The sequence below is a fragment of the Cnephaeus nilssonii genome (genome assembly GCF_951640355.1).
Source record: "Cnephaeus nilssonii genome assembly, chromosome: 4".
Taxonomy (NCBI): Eukaryota; Metazoa; Chordata; class Mammalia; order Chiroptera; family Vespertilionidae; genus Cnephaeus; species Cnephaeus nilssonii.
The window spans coordinates 78,849,663-78,872,558 of NC_137075.1; the positions used below are offsets into that span (position 1 = coordinate 78,849,663).

Genomic DNA, 22,896 nt, shown 5'->3' on the forward strand with positions numbered 1-22,896 from the left:
TATATACCCTGTGGTCTCTTAAGTTTCTTAGCCCCCTGGGTAAGGCATGAGTCTATATTAAGATTCCTGGGTAACCGAATTTTCAAGAAAATGTTTAATCTGCCACTTAAAATTCTGAAGCAAATAGTGTGGTCACGATTAAGAGCTAGAGTTGGATTCAGGCTAAATAGCCCATCCTGATATTTAATAGTTCTGTGACATTTGTCAATTGCTGAACTTCTCTTAACCTTAACTTCCTCTTCTATGAAATGTGGACATTGATGGTACCATCTTTCCAGTGGTGATGATTCAACAGGATAATGCATTGTAAGTGCTTGAAACAATGCCTGGCCCTTAAGAATGAGTCCTTGAGCGGGGGGTGGGGGGGTGGGGTGGGGGGGCAATGGTAAGATATGTACACATATAATACCTTAATAAAAAAATTGGAAAAAAAAATAAAAAGAATGAGTCCTTGATATATATATATATATATATATATATATATATATATATATATATATATTTGATGGTGAAGATGATGATAATGATGATGTAATTAACTGTTCTCAACTCCAGACCAAGGAAGTCCAAATGCCCAGATATGCAAGCCAGATATTCTGATTTAATTGGCACCAGAGTAGGAGAGTGGGTAAGGGCAGGTAGTTGGCTAACAGGGCATCAAGATGATCTTAAAACTCCCCAGGTGATTCTATAGCAGTAAGTGACCCATGGAAAAGCCATGTGTTCATTTGCAGGTCACTGAAGACCAGTGTCATCTAATCAGTCAACAGCATTTATGGAATATTTGCCATGAACAGAGTACAAGTGGGGCATGAGGACAAAATCCACAAGGTCCTGCTCCGTTTATAACTCCCCGGGTGTGAGGAATAAGTGAAAAGGGCAGGTGGTGTCATCAACAGTTGTAGGTTGTGGCCTGGGAAGGAGCATTCTTAGCATGTGGGCCTCTTGCCAGAGCATATTCTGGTTGGAAAAGTCTCTGGGGAGAAAACAACTAAACTGGCATTTTATTTATAAGGCCACCCTATGGTGGTAGGTAGACTTAGAAACAAATCCCAAATTCTGAGCTCTTTTTTTTATTTATAATTGATTGATTTTTTACAGAGAGGAAGGGAGAGGGGGAGTTAGAAACATCAATCAGCTGCCTCCTGCACACTCCCCACTGGGCATGTGCCCGCAACCAAGGTACATGCCCTTGACCAGAATCGAACCTGGGACCCTTCAGTCTGCAGACCAACGCTCTATCCACTGAGCCAAACCGGTCAGGGCCCAAATTCTGAGCTCTAAACCTTCACACAACATAATTCTTCAACTCTTTGTTTTGCATTTTAGTTAGCTTTTCTAAGTTAAATTTAAATGCAACTTTTAAAAAGCGTATAAGGAAAGAATTTCTGTGCCTTGGCCAACGGCCCGCTAATTTATAAAAACGTATTCAGTACAACACCGTTCCAATGTGACAGAATTGCAATAATCCTTATTGAAGTATGCGCATTAAATGGCTGAACTTTATGGTATGTAAATTATCTCACTTAAGCTGTTAAAAATATTTTTTTAAAGTTCATCTTAAAAGGGAGCAATTTATCATCTCCATACACAACAAAAAGGTGTTTCCTAACTGATGGCTCCTTTATTTCTAGTAACATAAGGAAGCACCGGATTCCGGGGCAGGGGAAGGAACGGGGTCTGTGGAATCTTGCCTGCGTCAGGATCCCACGGCACCAAACGGGACCCGCCTCACCAGGCTGTACCACCTCTCTGCTCTTCCCACAGGAGGACTACAACCAGCTGAGGCCTCTCTCCTACCCCAACACGGATGTGTTTTTGATCTGCTTCTCGGTCGTCAATCCTGCCTCTTACCACAATGTCCAAGAGGAATGGGTCCCGGAGCTGAAGGACTGCATGCCTCATGTGCCTTACGTCCTCATCGGGACCCAGGTTAAATAACGGGCGGCGATGGCAGGGCGGGTGGGGCGGGTGGGAGGTGGCAAAAAAGGGAAGGCCCTTTGGGGATCTCTTGAACATCCTTTTTCTACCAAACACTATAGAAGAGGATCTCAGGCGAGATCAATCCTACGAACAGCCCAGCCGTTCTTACGGTCTGCATAATTATTTAGCCATAGTTGAAAAGAATAGAGCTATTTAATTCGAAACAGGACGTTTTAAAGTGACCTTTAAAAATGAATTACTTGGCTTTTTATTCTTAAATAACCAAGTAATTTTTGAAATTGGCACCCTTCTCCTGCCCTGAGCCAGAAGAATGAAGAGGGGATGTCAATTACACTTACCAGCTGATATTTTTTGTATCTAAGTTCCATGATTGTTTGAAAGTCACAAAATAGGTGTGAATAGCAAAGTAACCCCAGCAATCAGAATGGCCATATTACGACAGGAATGCCTTGGTGACACTCCTGCAAACAGATTCACTCTTCCCTCTTAGCTGCAAGCCCCTGGGTCTTCCAGATCTTAGGACAAAGTGAAGGCAGATATTCCAGATCAACTTAACTGCGACTGTGGACGCCTTTAAAGTGTTTTGAAAGCGAATGAAGTTCCGCTGCTTAGAATTCCAACAGTAATTGCACAAAGGTGTTAAATGTTGTTCCAATTTTTATAGTTTTAAATAGATTTTGTTCTTTGTGCTAAACCCAAAGTACTAGCCCCAAGACACAGAAAGGGAAAATGCTGAAGGGCATGGGCCACATTCACACCCATTCATGTATGCATGGGTCCTCATACTCAGTGAGATTTTATAGCAACTAAAATATTTAATTAAACTATAAAACCTAACCAAACATACATGCTACTTTCTGAGTCGTTCTGCCTTTGAAAAGATGAATGCTTATTCCTTGAGCAAACAGACCCTTTGGAAATTTCTCCTTAGGACTTTCCTTCAAAACCCTGCAGTGTATTTGTTAGAATATCCTCCCAGTGGGCAAACCCTCATCCCTGTGAGGGGGGAGATTTGGTTTAAAAAAGCCAATGTATATCTCTTTTGCCAGGAAATAAACTATTAAAAATGAATAATATAGTGTGGGATCAACTAAGCATCATTGTAAGGTAATGAGACCAATCCGTTATCTTGTATGCCCTATCAGAATGCTCTGGAAATAAATAGAAAATTTCAAAAGCACCTGAGACAGCCTTTGAATCCTTGGAGAAAGTCCTCAGCCCCCGGGTAACTGCTTTGAAGGGGAGAGGACAAGGAAAGCCTGGTGTGTACATTGACAAGGAAGTCGCTGTAATGGTTAGGCCTAATATGGGCATGTGTGTGTGCTTCCTTAAAGAAAATGTGTCAACTTCATAGATGTCACGGGGGGGGAGGAGAGAGATCTACGATGTCGCAGTTTAAAATCCCTGGTCATGCCTGAGAAGAAGGAGTTTATCACGTGTGTGTGTTTTTTGCCAGATTGATCTCCGGGATGACCCCAAAACCTTGGCCCGTTTGCTGTATATGAAAGAGAAGCCTCTCACTTACGAGCACGGCGTGAAGCTTGCAAAGGCGGTAGGGTCAGGTTTGAATTTCGTTTTAAATGTACGCCGAGAAGGGTTTGCTGTACGCTTTGGAAGGCATGCGCTTCGTAGGCTTTTGCTCTTAAAGTGCACTGTGTTCAGAACCTCCTCTCGGCTTCTTCTTCTCCCGCTCTGTTCCAGCCAGGCCAGAAGGGACCGTTTGGTGGGCATTCTTGTCAGCCGGCCTTATCTGTTTTTCATTAAGGGAAGAAACTTGGTGAATTTCAAACAGCTGAGGCACTTAGCCTGTGATTTAGCAACCTCTAGAATATCCATTTGCCGTATTTAGTATGAATAAAGAGAGTCATTAGATATGTATTTGTAAATCTCACTGCTTATTATCAGTGTAACTCATTTAAATGACCCCGTAAAAGGCATTTTGTGGTTTTCTTGGGAGAAACTTAGGTAAAGCATCTGGCAGGGTGATGTGTGTTCAGTTTTTCTCACCACATAATGCACAGCCACTTAGAGAGGCTGGCTGGTGTCACAAACAGCATCTAGTGGAGTGAAAGAGACCAAAAGGTACCTAGTTGGAGAATCCAAGCTGCAGATAATAGCAATTCGCTCACAGCTGGATTGTTTTCTCAGACCTTTCTTCACTCTTAACATGAATAGTGATGTGGGGAGTGGGGCGGGGAGCGGGGGGGGGGGGGGGGGAGAGATACTTTAAAAAGTATTTGCCAGACACCAAATCTTTGTCTCCCGATTACCACTGAGATGTGTGCAAAAACAGACACTAAAATAGGCAAAAGGATTATAAATCATTTTTCATAACCTGAATCCACCCTTCGTTAATTTTGCCACAAATCCATCAACCCAGGCCAGCGTTTTCAGAAATTTCTTTTATTTTCTGAAGAAACTAACCCCGCCAAATGCATGCCCCAAGCAGAGTTAGGAGTCACCCTTTTAAACTGATGAAGAATGAATTAACTACAAATGCTTCATTAACAAAAGCACATGCATTCCTCTTACTAAAACTTTCTTGTAGGTACCAAAACTAATCACGATACACTTGAGCAGAAATCAGTTCAATAACAATATGTTTTTATGGGTGTGATACATGAGAATATCTCACAAATACTTGAGAGACTGAATGCTTCCTACTTCTGTGGATGGTAATGTCAGAACTGCCCGTGTGAGCCTTTCTCGCCGTTCTTAGTATACTCTGCACTTCACAAGCTGTCTCATTTCAGCCTCAGGATAACTCTTCCAAGTAGATAGGGTTTGTCCCATCTTACAGATGAGGAAACAGAGTCTTGGGAAGACAAACATGTTTGATTGACACAGCTGATGATAACATCAACAATTCTATTCCAGCTCTGCGGACGTCTCACCTGCGCACCTGACCGTTGTGTAAACTGTCTCCTCCAACCATTTATTTTTCCTCCTGTGAAATGGGTAGATATGTCTATAGGTTCTCCTACTTTTTCCTCAAACATTAAGCTTAAACAATCTTACGAAGGTGCATGAATATATACCTCCACAAATAGTTGTATGTGATTCCCAGCTACACATTTTTCACAACAAGGTCCCCGAGGCTCAGCACCAGCGGGGTTTTTTTCCAGGAGCGCAGTTTCTGTATCCCTTGCTTTAGGCCTGTCTCCCGCCATCATCAGCATCCTAGCCTGACTTCTCATTTGGGAAGTTGTTTTTTTTTCCTCTGAAAAGAAGTCGTTCCAGAGCCTCCCATCGCATTTCATACTTATTTTAGGAACAATGGCTGAGTTCACCACTTTATTGCCTTTTGCCAGCTTCTCCTAGCAACTGCTCTCAGATATAGAGAGAATCCTGTTTAGCTTACAAAATCCAATTTAGAAGAAAATCAAGCAAGAGTTTAACTTGTTTCATCACAATTCATGTAATTATAGAGATGCTCTAAGTTTCTCTGCTCCCTCACTTTCCTGTCAAGCAGTTTATAATAACCTCTGGCATGACGGAGTGTGCGCAGTGTGCTAGGCCTGGTGCCAACGCTTTACATGCCTTGTCTTCATTAATCCTCACAGCAACCCCCTGACGTGTGTATATTATTATCTCCACTTTCCTAGAGAAAACTGGGACTCAGAGTAGTTAAAGCCACACCACTAGAAGGTGGCAGGGCTGAGATCTGAAAGTGGGCTTTAACCACCACTAAGTACCTCTGCCCCCTCCTCTAATCTGAAAACAAACCCTTAGGTTTGGGGCTTCTTTTTCCTTTTATATATTGGCCCCTTTTACCCTTTACTACCCTCCACCCCCTTCCCCCTGGTAACCACCATACTCTTGTGTGTGTGTATGAGTTTCATATCCCACAATGAGTGAAATCATATGGTTCTTAGCTTTTTCTGTCTGACGTTTCACTTAGCATAATATTCTCAAGGTCTATCCATGTTGTCACAAATGGCAGAATTCCATCTTTTCTTATGGCTGAGTAGTACTCCGTTATGTATATACTAGAGGCCCGATGCACCAAATTTGTGCAAGAGTAGGCCTTCCTTCCCCTGGCCGCCAGCACCGGCTTCCCTCTGGCACCCAGTACCTGGGCTTCCCTTGAAGCCCCGGCTTTGTCCGGAAGGTCGTCCAGAAGGATGTCCGGCCTAATTAGCGTATTATGCTTTTATTATTATAGATACCACATCTTCTTTATCTAATCCTCTGTCAAAGAACACTTTGGTTTTCTCCATGTCTTGGCCACCATGAATAATGTTGCAGTTGACATAGGGATGCATATATCTTTGCAAATAACTGTTTTTGAGGTTTTTTTGTTAGATACCCAGAAGCAGGATTGCTGGTCATATGGTAACTCTATTCTTAATTTTTTTAGGAACTGCCATACTGTTTTCCATAGTGTTGTACCAGTCTACATTCCCACCACCAGTGAGTGAGGGTTCCTTTTTCTCCACAACCTCTCCAACACTTGTTATTACCTATCATGTTGATAATGGCCATTCTAGCAGGTGTGAGGTGGTTCTCATTATAGTTTTGATTTGCATTTCCCTAACAGCTAGTGAAGTTGAACACCTTTTAATATGTCTGTTGGCCATTTGTATGTCTTCTTGGGAGAAGTGTCTATTCATATCCTCTGCCCATTTTTTTAAAATTGGATTGTTTGTTTGGTGTTGAGTTGTATGAGTTCTTTATATATTTTGGATATTAACCCCTTGTCAAAGCTGTTGTTTGCAAATATCCTCTCTGATTCAGTTGGTTGTCTTTTTGTTTTACTGGTGGTTTCTTTTGCAGAAGCGTTTTAGATTAATATAGTCTATTCTTCCCCATCTTTGGGGTCAAATTCATAAAATGTTCTCTATGACCAAGGTCCAAAGTTTAGTACCTATGTTTTCTTCTATGTAATTTATTGTTTCAGGTCTTATATTTAGGTCTTTGTTCCATTTTGAATTAATTTTTGTACCTGGGGACAAACTGTAATAGTTTCTTTCTTTTGTATTTGGCTTTCCAATTTTCCCAGCACCTTTTATTGAAGAGACTTTCTTTTCTCCTTTGTGTGTTTTAGGCTCCTTTGTCAAAAATTATTTGCTCCTATATGTGTGGTTTTATTTCTGAGCTCTCAATTCTGTTCCATTGGTCTGTGTGTCTGTTTTTCTGACAATACCATGCTATTTAATTATCGTAGCTCTGCAATATAATTTGGAGTCAGGTAGTGTGATACCTCCAGCTTCGTTCTTTTTTCTCAGAATTGCTTTGGCTCTTTGGGGTATTTTGTGGTTCCATACAAATCTGCTACCAGATACAGAGAGAATCATGTTTAGCTTACAAGATCCAATTTAGAAGAAAACCAAACAAGAGCTTAACTGGTTTCATCACAATTCATGTAATTATAGAGATGCTTTAAGTTTCTCTGCTCCCTCACTTTCCTGTCAAGCAGTTTATAATAACATCTGGCATTTACGGAGTGTGCGCAGTGTGCTAGGCCTGGTGCCAACACTTTACATGCCTTGTCTTCATTAATCCTCACAGCAACCCCTTGAGGCGTGTATATTATTATCTCCACTTTCCTAGAGAAAACTGGGACTCAGAGTAGTTAAAGTCACACCACTAGAAGGTGGCAGAGTTGAGATATGAAAATGGGCTTTAACCATAACGTTTCTTTGTCCCCTCCCCTAATCTGAAAAGAAATCCTTAGATTCAGTGCTTCTTTTTATATGCTGAAGGCCCATATTTTTTTAAAATATGTTTTTATTGATTTTTTTTTTTTAGAGAGAGTAAGGGAGAGGGATAGAGAGATAGAAACATTAATGAGAGAAACATCATCAATTGGCTACCACCTGCATGCCCCCTTTCAATTATTGAGCCTGCAACCCGGGCATGTGCCATGACCAGGAATCAAACCACAATCTCTTGATTCCTGGGTCAATGCTTAACCACTGAGCCACACCAGCCAGACTTAAGGCCCATATTTTAATGTGCATATTCTCCCCATACCTAAACACTTTGCAAGTTGAGATTTTTCATATCCAATTCCTTTTTTTAGTATTTTTCACTTTCCAAAGCATTTTTCATCTACCATCTCTTTTTGCTCTCAATAGCATTTTATTTTTAAAGGACATCTTTGCATCATATAATATATTTCTAATTTTTTACACTTCAAAGTCAATCACGTTTACATAAGTACTTTCTATCAATTTATAATAAATATTCATTGTTATCCCTGTACTTGTTTGATCCTCCCTCTTCTTTTCATCGTTGCATTTTTTCATCTTCAGCCTACTTTTCCCATTCTTTGCTCATTTGTGTATGCCCACATTGCTAGATATATTCAACAATAATTGACTGAATACCCAATATGTACCAGGGGCTTTGCCACACTTTAGCTCTAAGATTATAATTCTCTGTGCATCTTTTTCCCAATTCTGCCTGATATAACCTAAACATGATTTTCTAAGCTCAGTCGTCCTAAGGTATTTCTTACTAAAACACTTACCACTTTTCCTTTTTCTGTCTTTGGCCTCTTTTCCCCTCTCCTGCCATTTTCTTCACCTTGTGCCTATATATTGTTGTTCTCACTCTTTGTTTCAGCACTGTTTCTTGCTGGGTTTATAATAGGCACCGCCGGTGCCTATTATAGAGGAAGGGTGCGTGGTTAAAGCAACAAAATTGCTGCAAAAATCCTGTAATCAATGTTCAGCCATGATCATCAACTGTAGGCTTTACTACTCTCCCCCTGATGGTAAAAGTCACTGCTACCCTCCGTGGTTGGTTTTGTATACCAACCATGTCCTCTTTCCCCTGTTGTCATTGAAGCCTGTCACTTCATCGCTGAGGTGTGCGTTACAGAGATGAGAGAGATAGCCCCTGCCCTCAAAAGGCCCATAGGCTAGAAGAGCAGAGAGACAGACAAACAAAAGCATGCAACCGAATAAATACAACTCATGTACCGGAGAAAAGGGAGCAACAGATACATTCAGGGGAGAAGAATTCAGAGAAAAAATTTTGGAGCAGTCGGTATCTGAGCCAGGTTTAAAGGATAAGGATATGTGTCAGGTGGACAAAGATAGGAGACTGAGGAGAAAATTTTCAAATAGGGGGACCAGTACATGCAAAAGCATCCTTTAAAGCCTAAGGAGCACATTGGCAAGTGATGGGCCAAATTTCACCTATAAATCTTTTGATCGGTCCACACAGATATTTTTAATGTGACTTAGTGGCCAACGTTGAACAATCTGAAAACTTTACATAAATATACACATTTCTGGCTTCTAAAAAAAATCAGGTCTGTCCAAAGTAGCCAGCATTTCCAGATCAACTACAAGTTTTAAACCGTGTTTTAGACAAGATGTGAGTCTTCAGTTTGCCACAATCCCTACCACTGCATATTACCTACACTCAAGCAATGCACTCACAGTATCCACCCTGGAGTTGGCAATCTCTTCTCTATAGTCTTAAAAAAATCAATAGCAGATTCACTGAGCTTACAAACGCTTTTCCTCTTTCAGCAGTTAGATTTGTGGAGATGGATTTTCTCACACAGCCATTCGGTTCTTTTTCCGTTTCTTGGCTCTCAAGTTGCCCTCGCTGTGTATCATTTCTAATTCTTAAATAAAGAGCCTCCCTGCCATTAGCCATTTCTTTAGGTTCCAGCTTACTCTGTTCATTCCGCTAACCTCTCCTCTCCTTTTATAGGAAACGCCTTACTTTTCCTTTCCTTCTCTGTTTGTTCATTACTTGTGCTCTTTCAGCCACATCTTTACGTTGGCTAGACACAGCCGTGGTTAAGACTCTGGCTCTGGAGACAAACAAATTCAAACCTCCATCATTATCTCAGTTTTGAGGCCTGACGGAGGTTCCCTAACCTCTCTGGGCATCAGTTTTCTGAGCTGCAAATGAGGATGGTGATAGATTTACTTCATAAGGTTCTTGTGGACGATTAAATTAGCTAATTTAACACAAGGTCTGGCCCAGCAAACTATAGTTGTTGTTGGATCTGTGTGCCCTCTCAGACATGTCTACAGCTAGGAAAACCTCTTTGCCTCTTTTCCTTCCAGTCACACCCTTATTCTGTACCCTGTCGCACCTCAGCAAGGACAGCCTGGAAGGAGGACTAAATTTTCTTCCTCTTGATTAGTCATTTCGGGTTTGTTTATTTGTTTTCCATTTCTTCTTACCAGATACTTTAAGTTCTGCACACCTCTGATAAATGTCCCAGCTTTGAGACAATGCATCTTAGCTATTATAAAATTATTAGAAAAGTTTTCGCTCAGTTTACATTCCTAAATCTCTTTTATTTTCTTGAAAAGAAATCCTCTTGGTGAGGCATGTTCCAGATTGCTAGCATGTGTATCTCAACAAGGGTCTGCAAATCCTGAGCTCTTATAGGTTGGTTCTAAATATGTGTCTCTGTAGGTCACTTTGCTCCAAGAAGCAGAGGCCGTAGCTGCTGTAGAGAAGCAATATTTGCCCTGACCAGTGTGACTCGTTAGTTGGGCATCGTCCTGTGCACCAAAAGGTTGCTGGTTCGATTCCCAGTCAGGGCACATGCCCAGGTTGTGGGCTCCATCACAAATAGGGGTCATGCAGGAGGCAGCTGACAGGTGTTTCGTTCTCACATCCATATTTCTCTTTCTCCCTCTCTCTTCCTTTCTTTCTGAAAATCAATAAAAATATTTTTTGAAAAGAAAAGCAATATTTCCTTGAGACAGTATCAGTATTCCATTTCACATCTTGGAGGGTGCAAATGGTGTGCTTTTGTTTTCGTTGGGGGTGGGGGTGTTTGTGTGTTTGTTTGTTAGCAATCCCTATAACATGGCTGTGCCTTTTCCCTGCACCAGGATGCATTCTTCCCTCTGACCCTCAGAGCACTTGATACGCGGTTAATAGGACTCACCTCCTAACTGGGTTCTGTTTCTCACACACAGTTCCCAAATCACACCCATAATCTGCTTGCTACTCTTCCAGGGTCTATGAGTACAAAATACTGTTACAGTAAGCCAGTGACACAGTAATTCCCCGATCTGCTATTTCATTATCTTCAGAAATGTCTGAATCGGGAAAGACAAGTTTGGGCTCCTCCTGCACCATCAAAAGGCAAACTGTGACACACGCAGCAGCACCGGGGTGGGGGTGGGGGGGGAGGACAAGGAGAGAGTGCCCTGGCCCATCTTGTAGGACCAGACAGCCCAGAACCCCATGTGTGAGCCGAGCTCAGCCCAGCTCCCCTGCAATTTCCAGAGTCTGCTGAGGCTCGTGATCATTCGTGGGGAGGTATTCCAGAGAGAAGGGCCCCCGGCACTCTCTGGGCATTCCTTCAGGATGACTGACAAGAGCCAGCACACTTCGAGCAGTCCTTCGGTTGACCGTTCACCAGGGTGGTGTGCTTTTCGCAGGTGTTTATATCGAGCACTGGACACAACCCCAAAATGTGACAAGTGACATTTCATGGCCTTGTTAAGAAAATTTTCTCTACCTTTTATCCCTCTCTTGAAACTGTTTTTCATTATTAAGAAAACAAAAGTTATGTTCTAACTCAAAGGTCAAGCCATGGTCAAATGAAAGCCATAAAATCGATCTTCAAGATCCAATGTCTTTTCTTTGGGTCTTCTCCTTTGGCTCAGACGGTAACCATTCTTTACACACACACACACACACACACACACACACACACACACACACACACACACCAAAAAGAAAAAAAGTGCATAATATCTGAACCCAATCAGAACCATTTTACTTCATGCTTAGTTTTATATCTGTGGGCTTTCGAGTGAGTGCACAACCTCACTTCTTTGATTGTCTACTTGACCAGCTTCTGGCTGAGTGATAAGGGTCACAGTTTCTGTCCTGGAACAAGGCAGAGAGCACACAGAAAAGAGACCCAGATTCTGGGTCTAGTTCTTTCGCTTTCTATTTGGGTGTCCTTAAACAATTCATGTTGCCTTCTGGAGCTGTTCCCACTCTGTTCTAAGCGAAGCCATAAATTTCTGTGGTCCACACATTACCAACTGGCTGGCTGCTGCCAAAGACATCCCACATCAGTGTTTTGCTTGGCCCACAGAGCATTTTGAAAATTGGTAAACATTAACTAAAAATCCAAATGTCCAACTCCTCTTGAAAAATACAAAGCTGGGCAACAGTGAACCCACATTCCTGCATGGCAACATTGCCCTAAGCTGAGTAATACCGCCAACTCTAGAGGTGGTGTGCACTTCACAGCCCGCCACAATCCCCACCACTCCCTATCGTCTGGCACCAGCCCTGCTTTATCATTGGCATAAGCTACTGGCCCTAATAGACACGTGGTCTTGCTACCCTGGTTGAGTCATTTATCTGCTCCGGTTTCTAGGAGCTCGCCATTCAGCCACCCTCTTCTAAACCTGCTTTAATTCTTCAGTTGTTCTTGTAATGTGAAGCATATAATAGAAGCATTTCTCTATATGTCCTTAATATTAAAAGGCCCTCATCAAACTGTTGGCTCATACTGAGGTTGTGAGAACTTAAAACTCCGGGTCGCCCTCTCGTGAATTATCTCATGAAGTTGACTGCAAAACATGGTCTGCTTTGCCCTACAGTTTTTCTAATGACAATCTATAATTCTGGCCTGAGTTTTTATATTTCTCATAGGGATTTTGTGATTATCAAGTATACCATAGTATGAAATCATTAAAAGCTTTGAAATAAAGCTCTAAGCAAGCACAAACTATTTTATCTTTAAATATGCATAGACTATCTACTGACAAGGAGGTTGGCTCTGTCAATAAGTGCGTTTTATGATTTTTATTTTTTCATGCTTTGGGCTTTTTAACTGCTTAAAAATATGCCTTTTAAATTATCTTAAAACTGAATAATAATAATATCAATTGGATATTACCTTGCAGAGAGATACCCTATCAGAAGTGCATTGTATTCAAGAATGACCTGTAAAACCATATACCCACTCTCTTCTCATGTTTTATCAATCAAGTTGGCACTTGGCCTTACCATGTACAGAAGGTGATAAATATATTTCACTTGTACCAAATTTATACATTCTGGGTACAAATGAGAGGATGCTCATACCTGTTGTTCACAAAATATATTGAGACCATAATACAATCCTCTATTTTCATAATTTTAAATAAGGAATAAATGGTTATGGATGACTTTCAGAATGTATTGCTTACCAAAAGTGATTCATAACCATGTATTATTAATGGTAGAAAGTAAAAAATAAACATACAAAAAATCAGGATAGCAGAGGCAAAGTGAAATGCAAAAGAAAACAAAACAATATGCCCTAGCTCGTTTTGCTCAGTGGATAGAGCGTTGCCCTACGGGCGGACTGAAAGGTCCAGGGTTCGATTCCATCAAGGGCATGTTCAAGGGCATGTATCTGGGTTGCAGGCTTAATTCCCGGGCCTACTTGGGGTGTGTGCGGGAGGCAACCAATCAATGTGGTGTGTCTCTCCCACGTAGATGTTTCTCTCTGTCTCTCCCCCTCCCACTCTCTCCAAAAATCGATGGAAACATATCCCTGGGTGAGGATTAACAAACAAACAAACATCCAAACCACCGCCCAGGCTGTTTGAGGAACCAGCTGCAGCAGCCCTTGGCCGGGCAGAGGGCTGACCCCACGGTGGCTTTCTGTTCCTCCTCTCACGCCTTTCTCTCTCTGTGTGTTTAAGATCGGAGCGCAGTGCTACTTGGAATGCTCGGCCCTGACTCAGAAAGGTCTCAAGGCGGTGTTCGACGAAGCCATCTTCACCATTTTCCACCCCAAGAAAAAGAAACGCTGCTCCGGGTGTCACGGCTGCTGTTCGATTATCTGAGGTGGTGCGACCCACCCCCCACCCCATTTAAGGGCCAGAAGGGCAGCCAGCCTCTACGACCAAGCTCAAGCCCCTGAGGAGGGCGGACCGAGAGGAAGTCCCTGCACCGCGGGCTTCTGCGCCCTGCGCCCTCCACGCACAGCCACTAGCCAGCCCACTGCCGCGTCCCCCCGCCCCGCCAGCCACAGCGCCCGCCCTGCGCACCGGAGAGAATGCGGAGCCGGTGCAGCCCGCGCCGCCGCTGCCGACCGCGTGGACGCCACGTCCAAGACTGTCTTGCATCTCCCCCTCCCGCGAACGTGCAGCTGATGGGAAATCTTCGCGGGAAAACCCAAAGAGACACTCGGTTCCTGTCCCGGTGGCCTTACTCAAATGTCTTTTACAAAACATGGGAATGCAGTACTGACCTCTTTCACTGCATCAGCTGTTCTACCTGTGTGGCTTACAGTCGTTGGTATTATGTTAAGAAATTTACTAATTTGCCAGTGTACTCGGGCCTTACAAATCCGTACCAAATTAGCCTAAAGACAAAGTATTTTGTATTCATTTCATTCTTCAGCCTGTTTCTACCAAAGCTATTAGAACCAACTTGGACCTCTGAATGCCTGACTGTAAGAAGATACAAGAAAAACCTTTGTGAGTGAAAACTTTGGGAAACTTCAGGGCCATGATTTTGGAACCTGGTTGAATGAATTGTTGCCGGTTACATTTTTGCCAAAGATTCACCCTGGAAATGCTTATGTTGATAGGTAGCCTTATTTTCTCTGTTATATAATGTCATGGCAAATTAGGAATGAACTGTGTTTTTAAAAGTAGTGTTTTTGCTTTTCAATCAAAGTGATTGAGGGGAGAATATGGCAGACTTACCGTATGAAATATTCTTTATTCAGCAAAGTGGACTTTCCTGCTCCCTCCCTTCCCCATTGCATTCCCTTTACCTCCTTTGCTTTCACACTTTCTCCCATTCCCAATAATAACCAGATCTAAACGAAGGGTCTGGCCATGGGGCGTGAAAAAGTATGTGTTTAAAAGTCCCCGAAAGTTAAGCAAAGGACCTTAATTTTTCCTATTGCTTCAACTGAAAGTACAGTTCTCCCTCACCGCCCCCCCCCCCCCAAAAATCTGTGGTTTCCCTTTCTGCCATTTCAGTTACCATGGTTAACTGCCATCTGAAAATATTAAATGGAAAATTCCAGAAACAAACAATTCATAAGTTTAAATTTTCATGCTGTTTTGAGTAGTGTGATAAAATCTCGAACCATCCACTCGGTCCCACTCAGAACATGGATCATCCCTTTGTCCAGCGTATCCACACAGTATATGCTACCTGCCCTTGGTCACTTAGTACCCATCTCAGTTATCAGATCCACTGCCATGATAGAGCAGTGTTTGTGTTCAAGTGATCCTTATTTTACTTAATGATGGCCCCAAAGCGCAAGAGTAATGACGTTGGCAGTTTGGATATGCCAAAGAGAAGCTGTAAAGTGCCTCCTTTAAGTGAGAAAAGGTATGTGTGTACTAGTATAAGGAAAAAAACATAACGTATATATAGGATTTGGTTTCAGGTATCCACTCGGGGTCTTGCAATATGTACCTCACAGATAAGGGAGGACAATTGTACTTCTCAGCTTGCCCCTTGTAAGCTCCCATTCTATTTAAATGTCATTTTCCAAGTATAACTGGTACTAAAATATTGCCTCTCCCTATTTCCTACACTCATGGTCCCAAATGTGTATTTAGGGGCTAGATCTGTGAGGACCAAGCTCTGCTTTTCAAAATAATGTGTCCATAGAACAGGGACTTTGGCCTTGGGGAAGTAAAAACCCCCAAAAAGGATTAGTGTTCTTTCTGTATGACTATCCCAAACATCCAGGGATCTTTTATCACTGAGTTCGTTACTTCCTAGCTTTTAATTACAGACTGCAAAGGCTTCTAATTAGTCTCATTTGCCTACAATTACCCTAGAAACACCCAGGTAGGCACTTTATTTTTTATTTCAATTGCATAAACCAAGTGCCTCTTTGCAGCATGAAATTACACCACTTTTAGTTTAAGAAAATTTCCAGATTCACACTCCTTCCGTTAGGAAAATCCAGTCTTTCTAGACCCTGCAGGAAGCACATAAACACAGGAGCTTATGGTGTGGGTCTTTTCTGTTAAGACCTCCCATGACCCCCCCCCCCCTCAGTGTTTTGGGTTTTGTGTGTGTTTTTTACAATTTCTGAAATGTGTTTTCCCTTCTTCCACATTTCACATTCTATATCCCTTCTCCCCCATCTAGTTGCTCAACATTCTCTTAAATACACACACACCCCAACCTAAAAGAAAACGAAAGTTTTGTAAGTCAAAGCTTGACCAGAACGCAAGGACTTTTCTACCTTTGTAAGAAATCAATCGTGTATAAACTTAACTCTGCTGAGGTTATAAATTCATCCTTTACAAACAATAATGAGCATTTAGCCCTGTAATAAATGAAGTGCCATTAGCCAGTTTTGTTCTATTATTGCATAGTTATATCTTATGAGAGGGCCTCTCCTCACCTTTCACTGATATGAATGAAAAATTGAGAGCAGTATGTTTGCGCAGCCAAGGAGAATTGCCCAGATGTGTACACTTGACAGGCAAATGGTTCCCAGGCCATCCCCTCCCTCATGGGCCACAGGGATTACCTCGGCCACAGCGGGGAGATCACACTCGCTCTCTCCCAGAAGCAGAACCTGGAGGGACTGTTAGGTGTGGGTGGGACATAGGCTCCTAGAGGTCTTATGAGCTAATGATTGAATAAAATCGTGAAGAACAAAGCAACCTAAATGAGTTAGTATCATTACACCAATTACCCATTTATCCCGTTTCATGGCAAGATGTAGTTCATCTCATGAAAAAGTATTTTCTGCCAGAAGATTGAATCCAGTTATATCCTAAAACCAACGATACGAAGAGGCATAGAAACCTGAAGAAGTGTCCTTTCATGTTCTACACCATTTTCCAAAGTCAAGAAGGGACAACCCATCTCCATTTGCTGGTAGATGTTAACTTTTCAGAGCTAGATGAGGCCTCAGAAACTATAGTCCAATCCCCTCGTTGTACAGGTGAGGAAACTTAAGCCTAGAGGGGTTAAAGAAGACATTGTGTAACAGAGCTGGGACAGATCTCAGCTTTTCTACTTCCCACCCAGTGTTCTTCAACTCCATACTATATCATTATCACAGATAGTAAGTTGGATGTTTGTAGGTATATTACTGGAATGCATTTGTTTTTCCTATAGATCCCAGCCACATTTCAAACGCATGACTTAGGTCACTATACAAAGGTAATCCATCAAACCTAGGGACAAGAATTTGATCAACATATGATATGCCTGGAATCCACAGTATACAATGTAATATAATTCTAATTTAATTGCACAGTATACAGTAATGTAATCCAACTCTAATGGTTCAAATAACTAGTTTGACAGATATTTTTTTTCAATCAGATGATTGGTTGTTTGGTAGAATTAATGGACTATTTGAACTATTTTAGAAACACAAAAGTACTAAGACACAAGTCAAAGCTATGTCACAGGAAGAAATCTGGGCTGATTTCTGCCAAGAAAAATTATACTCAACGAACAGTTACTCAATAACTGTAATAACTACAGCAACCCGAAACCAGGAAGCACTAAACTGAGGAATCAAAAAATAAGTCATACACATATGACAAGAATGGAGTTTTAGCTATGAGACTTTGATAACAATATGTCTGATCATGATATACAAAGAACCATTTGGAAGATCTTCGTCTGTAAATGCCAGATGAAGTGGATATAACCACACACTATTTTCACAGAACCACCAAGAAGGAAATACAACTTAAACAGTAGTAAAGAATAAATCACTACCATGCTCACAATTTAAGGAGAAAATTTAAAAATTGAAACCCAGAATTTGAAGCCCAAAAAATGTCGTTATTTAGAGCATTAAGTTCTTGTGAGCAATGATCTCGCAAAGTGGAAGGTCTTCAAGAAGAAATATTTGATTTGAGGTAAGCCTTTAACAATGCAGTATTGCATTCCTAAAGGCAAACTCATCCATGACACCAAAGTGATGGAAGATTAGAGATTGAGGTTTTGCTTTGAAGGAGGGTTTGATACCATACTGGAGATGATTATCTAACCATGTATGTCTTTGATTTTAAATCTACCCCTATGTTTAGACACCAGAATGCAAAATGTGCATTTTCTCTCAACAGAGAATGCCACAGGTCACCAGGTGTTCTCTTGAGAGCCATTGTGTAGGCTGACAAGTACAAATCAGGAAACTCAACTAAGTATTTTCATTTCAAGGACCATTAGGAACACAGAGGGAAAGTATGGCGGGGTCTCTCTTTTCCGCGTCCAACACGGAAAGAGAGATGATCAGGTTCTTCAAGTAGAGGGGCTGGGGACTGAGAAATAAAAGAAAGAAAGAGACACAGAGATAGAAGGAAAAAGCTGGGACGAGGTGAACCGATGCCCTCTTCTGATGGAGAGACAGTGACCCAGAGCTGATGCAGCGTGTTTATTTTATACCCCCAAATACCAGGAAGTTTCACCAAAAGTCAAGACAAAGGAGATTATTTGCATTCTTGAGTAGGCCCAAGTCCTATTCATTCCTGGTGTTTGACTGGATTTACATATCAAAACCCACTCCCCGACACCTGGGCAAAGATAAGAGTCAATGCTGAGAACACATCTGCCTTTTTGGTAAGATGTGTAACCAAGACGCAGCTTTGCCTGTCGCCTTGGGTTCAGCTGGCAATCATTAAGGAAGAATGCCCATGTGCCTTCCCAGGCGCTCTCTACAGAAAAGAGAAGGTCGGGGAAACTGAGTTTCTTACAAAGGAAGTTAAGTACTTTTTTAAAGGAAATGTTTAGAGAATGGAGAGAAAAGTAAAACCACACACAAGGCGCAAACACATACCTGACAATTCTCCCAGAGAACTGCACGTGTCTGCCTGGCCTCTAGAGGCATAGGGAAGAAGGGAGAGCTGTCAATGGGAAGAGCGTTCCATATTTCCCGGTATCTAACCAGAGTCAGCCAACAGGGTAAATTGTGTGATAATTCTCGATAACCCCACCCCACAATGCCTTAAAAATGGACAAAATGCTGGACAATGCTCTTTGGGTTTTTTGGGGGGCAGGGGGCTCTTTAACAGCAAGGGCAAGTCATAACCCTCACACTTTCTCTGCTAACACAGAACAGGCAGTCAAGGGAAACGCGTCGAGAAAGATGAATAAATAAAGCATTTTGAAAGTTTCCTTGGGAATGGACATGACTCGAAACCTGAAATGGATGACTTTGGGATATCTGTAAAGACAGTTCTTTGTAAGAATGATGTTTAAATCATCTTTAGTGAAACATATCTGAGTGGAAACATTGCATGTAAAATGCACAGCAGCAATAATGGAGTACAAAAAAAACGAGACAAAGCAACAACTGATGGTGCTTCCATGGCCAACAAAGATCAGAAAGGAGAGTAAAGCACCAAACTCTACCCAGAGGCACTCCAGGCAGCAGAGGCTAGGCCCTGCTCCCCAGAGAGCTCTCTGGGTTAGGGCAGGAGTGCGTCAAGGAGGGTGTGGCTCATCTCTGAATCTGTGGGATGCAAGTTCAACAACAGTTCTTGGCTTTCCACTTCCACTACAGGAAATGAGAGTAAGGGATGCATGATTAATCTTGGTCACAATCTACTTTTTCCCCCTGAGGGAATATTACATCACAATCCAGAGTCATTGTGTGTGTGTGTTTAAAACATGTTCTACCCTGGTAATTGCATTTTGTTCTGGGTTCTGTGGTGACTCAGAAACTTCAGGATACTCTCTAGCTGAAGTCATTTTGTTGCATTTTCAGCCACATCCTCCAAGCCTTCCAGTAGATGCAGTTATCTTGATTGGTGAACAGGTTCTGATCCCTGTTTTAGGAATATGATGTCTGGGGCAATCTGAGGAGAGGGTCCCCAAGGCCCAGAACTGACTCCTGCCCAGAAGCCACCATAGCCCACTTCGCCTCCCAGGGGCCCTGCACAAGTCAGTCTTTTGAGTTCATGTTAATTCTTTGGAGAAATAATAAAAACTCTTTCATGGCAAGGTGGTATGTTTGTGGCAGCTTTGTACATACACACCTAAAAGTATCACCCACTACCACTTTTTGAATAAATTATTTTTAAGGAATTGGATATTTTTTCTCCCTAGAGGAGCCCTGGGCCAGAAGGTCCAAAATTCTACGTTCTTCTCCTCGCCTGGCTCAAATTGTTTTTTGTTCTGAGTAAACAGCAATTGCTGTGTAAGGACATCTCAGCAGAATTTTATCCCAGTTGAAACAGCCCCTGTTTCTCCCCATGTAATCTCCACAGAGGAAACGATCTGACAAGGGAAGGATGGCTGACCTGCTCATGGTTGGCTTTCTTGCCATCTTCTTCTTACGTAATGACTTTTCTATGTCTACTTATCATAATGAATGGAATATTATTTCATGTTCTCTTTAACCTTGCAATTTGTTTTGTGCCATATTCTGACTTTTAAGCCATTAGTCTTTTCTCCTATTTTCATTTCTGGGTAGTCTGAGGGTGTCTACAGCAACCAGTCAAGGAAACTGCCTTCCCCAGGCCTCTGTAAAAATGGGAATATTGTCTAGTCCTTTGCTACTCAAAGTGTAGTCCAGGAACCAACCGCGTGAGCATTTCCTGGGAGCTAGTTAGGACTATATAACCTCAGGCCCACTCCAGACTTAATGAATCCAAATCTGCATTTTATTTTATTATTTTTAATTTTTTTTTTAATTTTGGAGAGGGAGAGGGAGAAGAAGAAACATCAATGATGAGAAAGAATCATTGATTGGCTGCCTCCTGGAGGCACGCCCCACACTGGCGATCAACCCTGCAGCCTGGGCATGTGCCCTGACCTCCTGGTTCATAGGTCGACGCTCAACCACTGAGCCACGCCGGCCGGGCCCAAATCTGCATTTTACTAAGACCCTGGGTGATTCATGTGCACAGTAATATTTGAGAATGCTGATTTATGAGACAGCCAAGTTTATCACCAGCCTTTACATCCAGACACATCACTACCTGCTGAAGAAACCATCAGCTTCGCTTGCCTCTCAGATGCTCCCTTCTGGGTATTCCTTAAGCTAATATTTGAGGTGTTCATTTACTGGATGGATAAAAAGGTTTTTGGACGCCCTCTCTTTTTTTCCTCATGTGCTGCCCAGCTGCAGAAAAGGAAAAGGCATATTTTGGAATCAAAAGAGAAAGATCTGCTAACTCTGCTACCTCTGAAGGACTGCTGTTCTGAAACCCTCTCTGGTGTTTATAAAGGAGATTTTTTTTTTTTTTAATGCTCCCTAGAATGGTTTTCCATGAAGAAGTAAGAGAGATTCATATCACAGGAAGTTAGAAAATGGAGATAAAGCACATTTCTGAGGCATAAAGTTTCTGGTGAAACGTCATTAAGACACAGCACTCTAGATGCCAGAATAAGGATTGACTGCAAACAGCTCGCCCCCTAAGCAGGGAGTTCCCCAGAGTTCTTTCTGTTTGCAGGCCCCGAGCGCCGACCAGAGTTGTAGTCACCTATTCAGCAGGTTTTTACTCACCGTCACAGGGAACCAGCTTTGTTCTCCCGCCCACATCCCACCTTGTGTGCAAGAGCCCTTTAAGAAAGTACACACTGTGCGCGCACACACACATACACACTGAACCCTACCGTCTAATTCAGGTTCCACTGTTGCCGGAGAAGTTCTGAAGGCAAATCATGCCTCCCTTCAAACAAATGAAGGAAGAGCACGAGGGTTGCCACCCCCTCTGCACCTGGAAATGGCAGAATAAGCGCCTGATGTCACTGAGCACAGCCCGTCCACACGGTGTCACCTCCTCTGCCCGGGACCCGCTTCTGCTCCCTGCAGCCGCTTCCCTTGGCCCTGCTACAGGTCTGCCTTCCCGCTCTAGGCTGCGGGAACCCACTTGTCTTCACGATGCTGTTACCCTGAAAGGCTTTTAAACCGGGAAAGTGTTTACATCTGGGAGCAGCTTGGCTACCCAACGTGGCTGGCGTTCTTGGAAGGGTTTAATCAAATCCAAAAACAGAGACTTACCAAGGATTATGTTCACTATTGCAGATGCACCCCTGATTTCTTGCTCATAACCACTGGTGCGAGCTGCCCAAAGCGTCTCACACCGGGGACGGCCTGCCCTCCTGCTGCCTGCCACAGCCCCGCACACCCACACATCCACTTCCTTCCCCAGGCCATACAGTGAAGTCTATTTTATCTCCTTCAAGAGCAATGAATAAGGCAAGAGAACTGGCCTCAATAATCATTCTCCCTTCAAGAATCTATTCACCTGTAATTTTTAAATGTTTGATTCACTGTCCCTTTACTATGACAATAACATGAAATCCCAGTCCAAGATATCTGACAGCCTCTCTTCATTTGAATAAAAAATGTTTCTACTGAATGAAGCACATTGAAATAATTAAGTGCTGCCCGAGCTGGTTTGGCTCAGTGGATAGAGTGTTGGTCTACAGACTGAAGGGTTCCAGGTTCCATTCCGGTCAAGGGCACATGCCCCGGTTGTAGACTCGATCCCACATAGGGGCATGCAGGAGGCAGCCCATCAATGATTCTCTCTCATCATTGATGTTTCTCTCTCTCTCCCTCTCTCTCTCCCTCTCCCTTCCTTTCTGAAATAAATTTTTAAAATATATTTTTAAAAAGAAAGAAAGAATTAAGTGCTAAAGAAGAGGACCCACTGGCTTCTGTCCCTCCACCTGGCTGCAGCTCCCGGAGGTTGGCATGAGTGAACAGGTGCTACAGTAGTTCCTCTGGCTGTGTCCTGAAGTTGGCTCGGGATTTGTTAATGCTGGAATCTGCAGCCGATTTCAGCTGGACTCGGTTCTCATTACCTGGTACTTATGTTTCAAGGGGGAGATGTTTCAGCACTAGCTTCTGAGCTTGCGCAAGCAGGAGCCAAAAGCTGAGCAAAATCTTCAACTTGAAAACATTTCCCACATATTTTAAAAGGCTGGATGTCTTAATTCCACGCAGTAACATTGGTCCCCCAAAATATTTTCATTTCAATATGCAGATTCCAAGAGGAGATGGAAGTTGGAGGTTTAAAAGCGCCTCGAAGCTTAGCTCACCTT

The 22,896-nt window shown here is 42.5% G+C and overlaps 1 protein-coding gene across 2 annotated transcripts in view; it reads left to right on the forward strand.

Moving 5' to 3' along the window:
- The window catches only part of RHOJ (ras homolog family member J), an 80,774-nt gene extending 64,553 nt beyond the window's left edge, over nt 1-16,221 (forward strand). Inside the window, exons 3-5 of one of the 2 annotated variants that reach the window (XM_079767987.1) lie at nt 1,768-1,932; nt 3,401-3,496; nt 13,593-16,221. In XM_079767987.1, coding sequence (XP_079624113.1) covers nt 1,768-1,932; nt 3,401-3,496; nt 13,593-13,736 — 405 coding nt within the window. In that variant the 3' untranslated portion in view covers nt 13,737-16,221. Of the gene's footprint in view, nt 1-1,767; nt 1,933-3,400; nt 11,577-13,592 lie in introns of those variants that run through there. The other variant, XM_079767986.1, reaches the window with a different exon arrangement.
- The last annotated feature ends 6,675 nt before the right edge of the window (nt 16,222-22,896 follow it).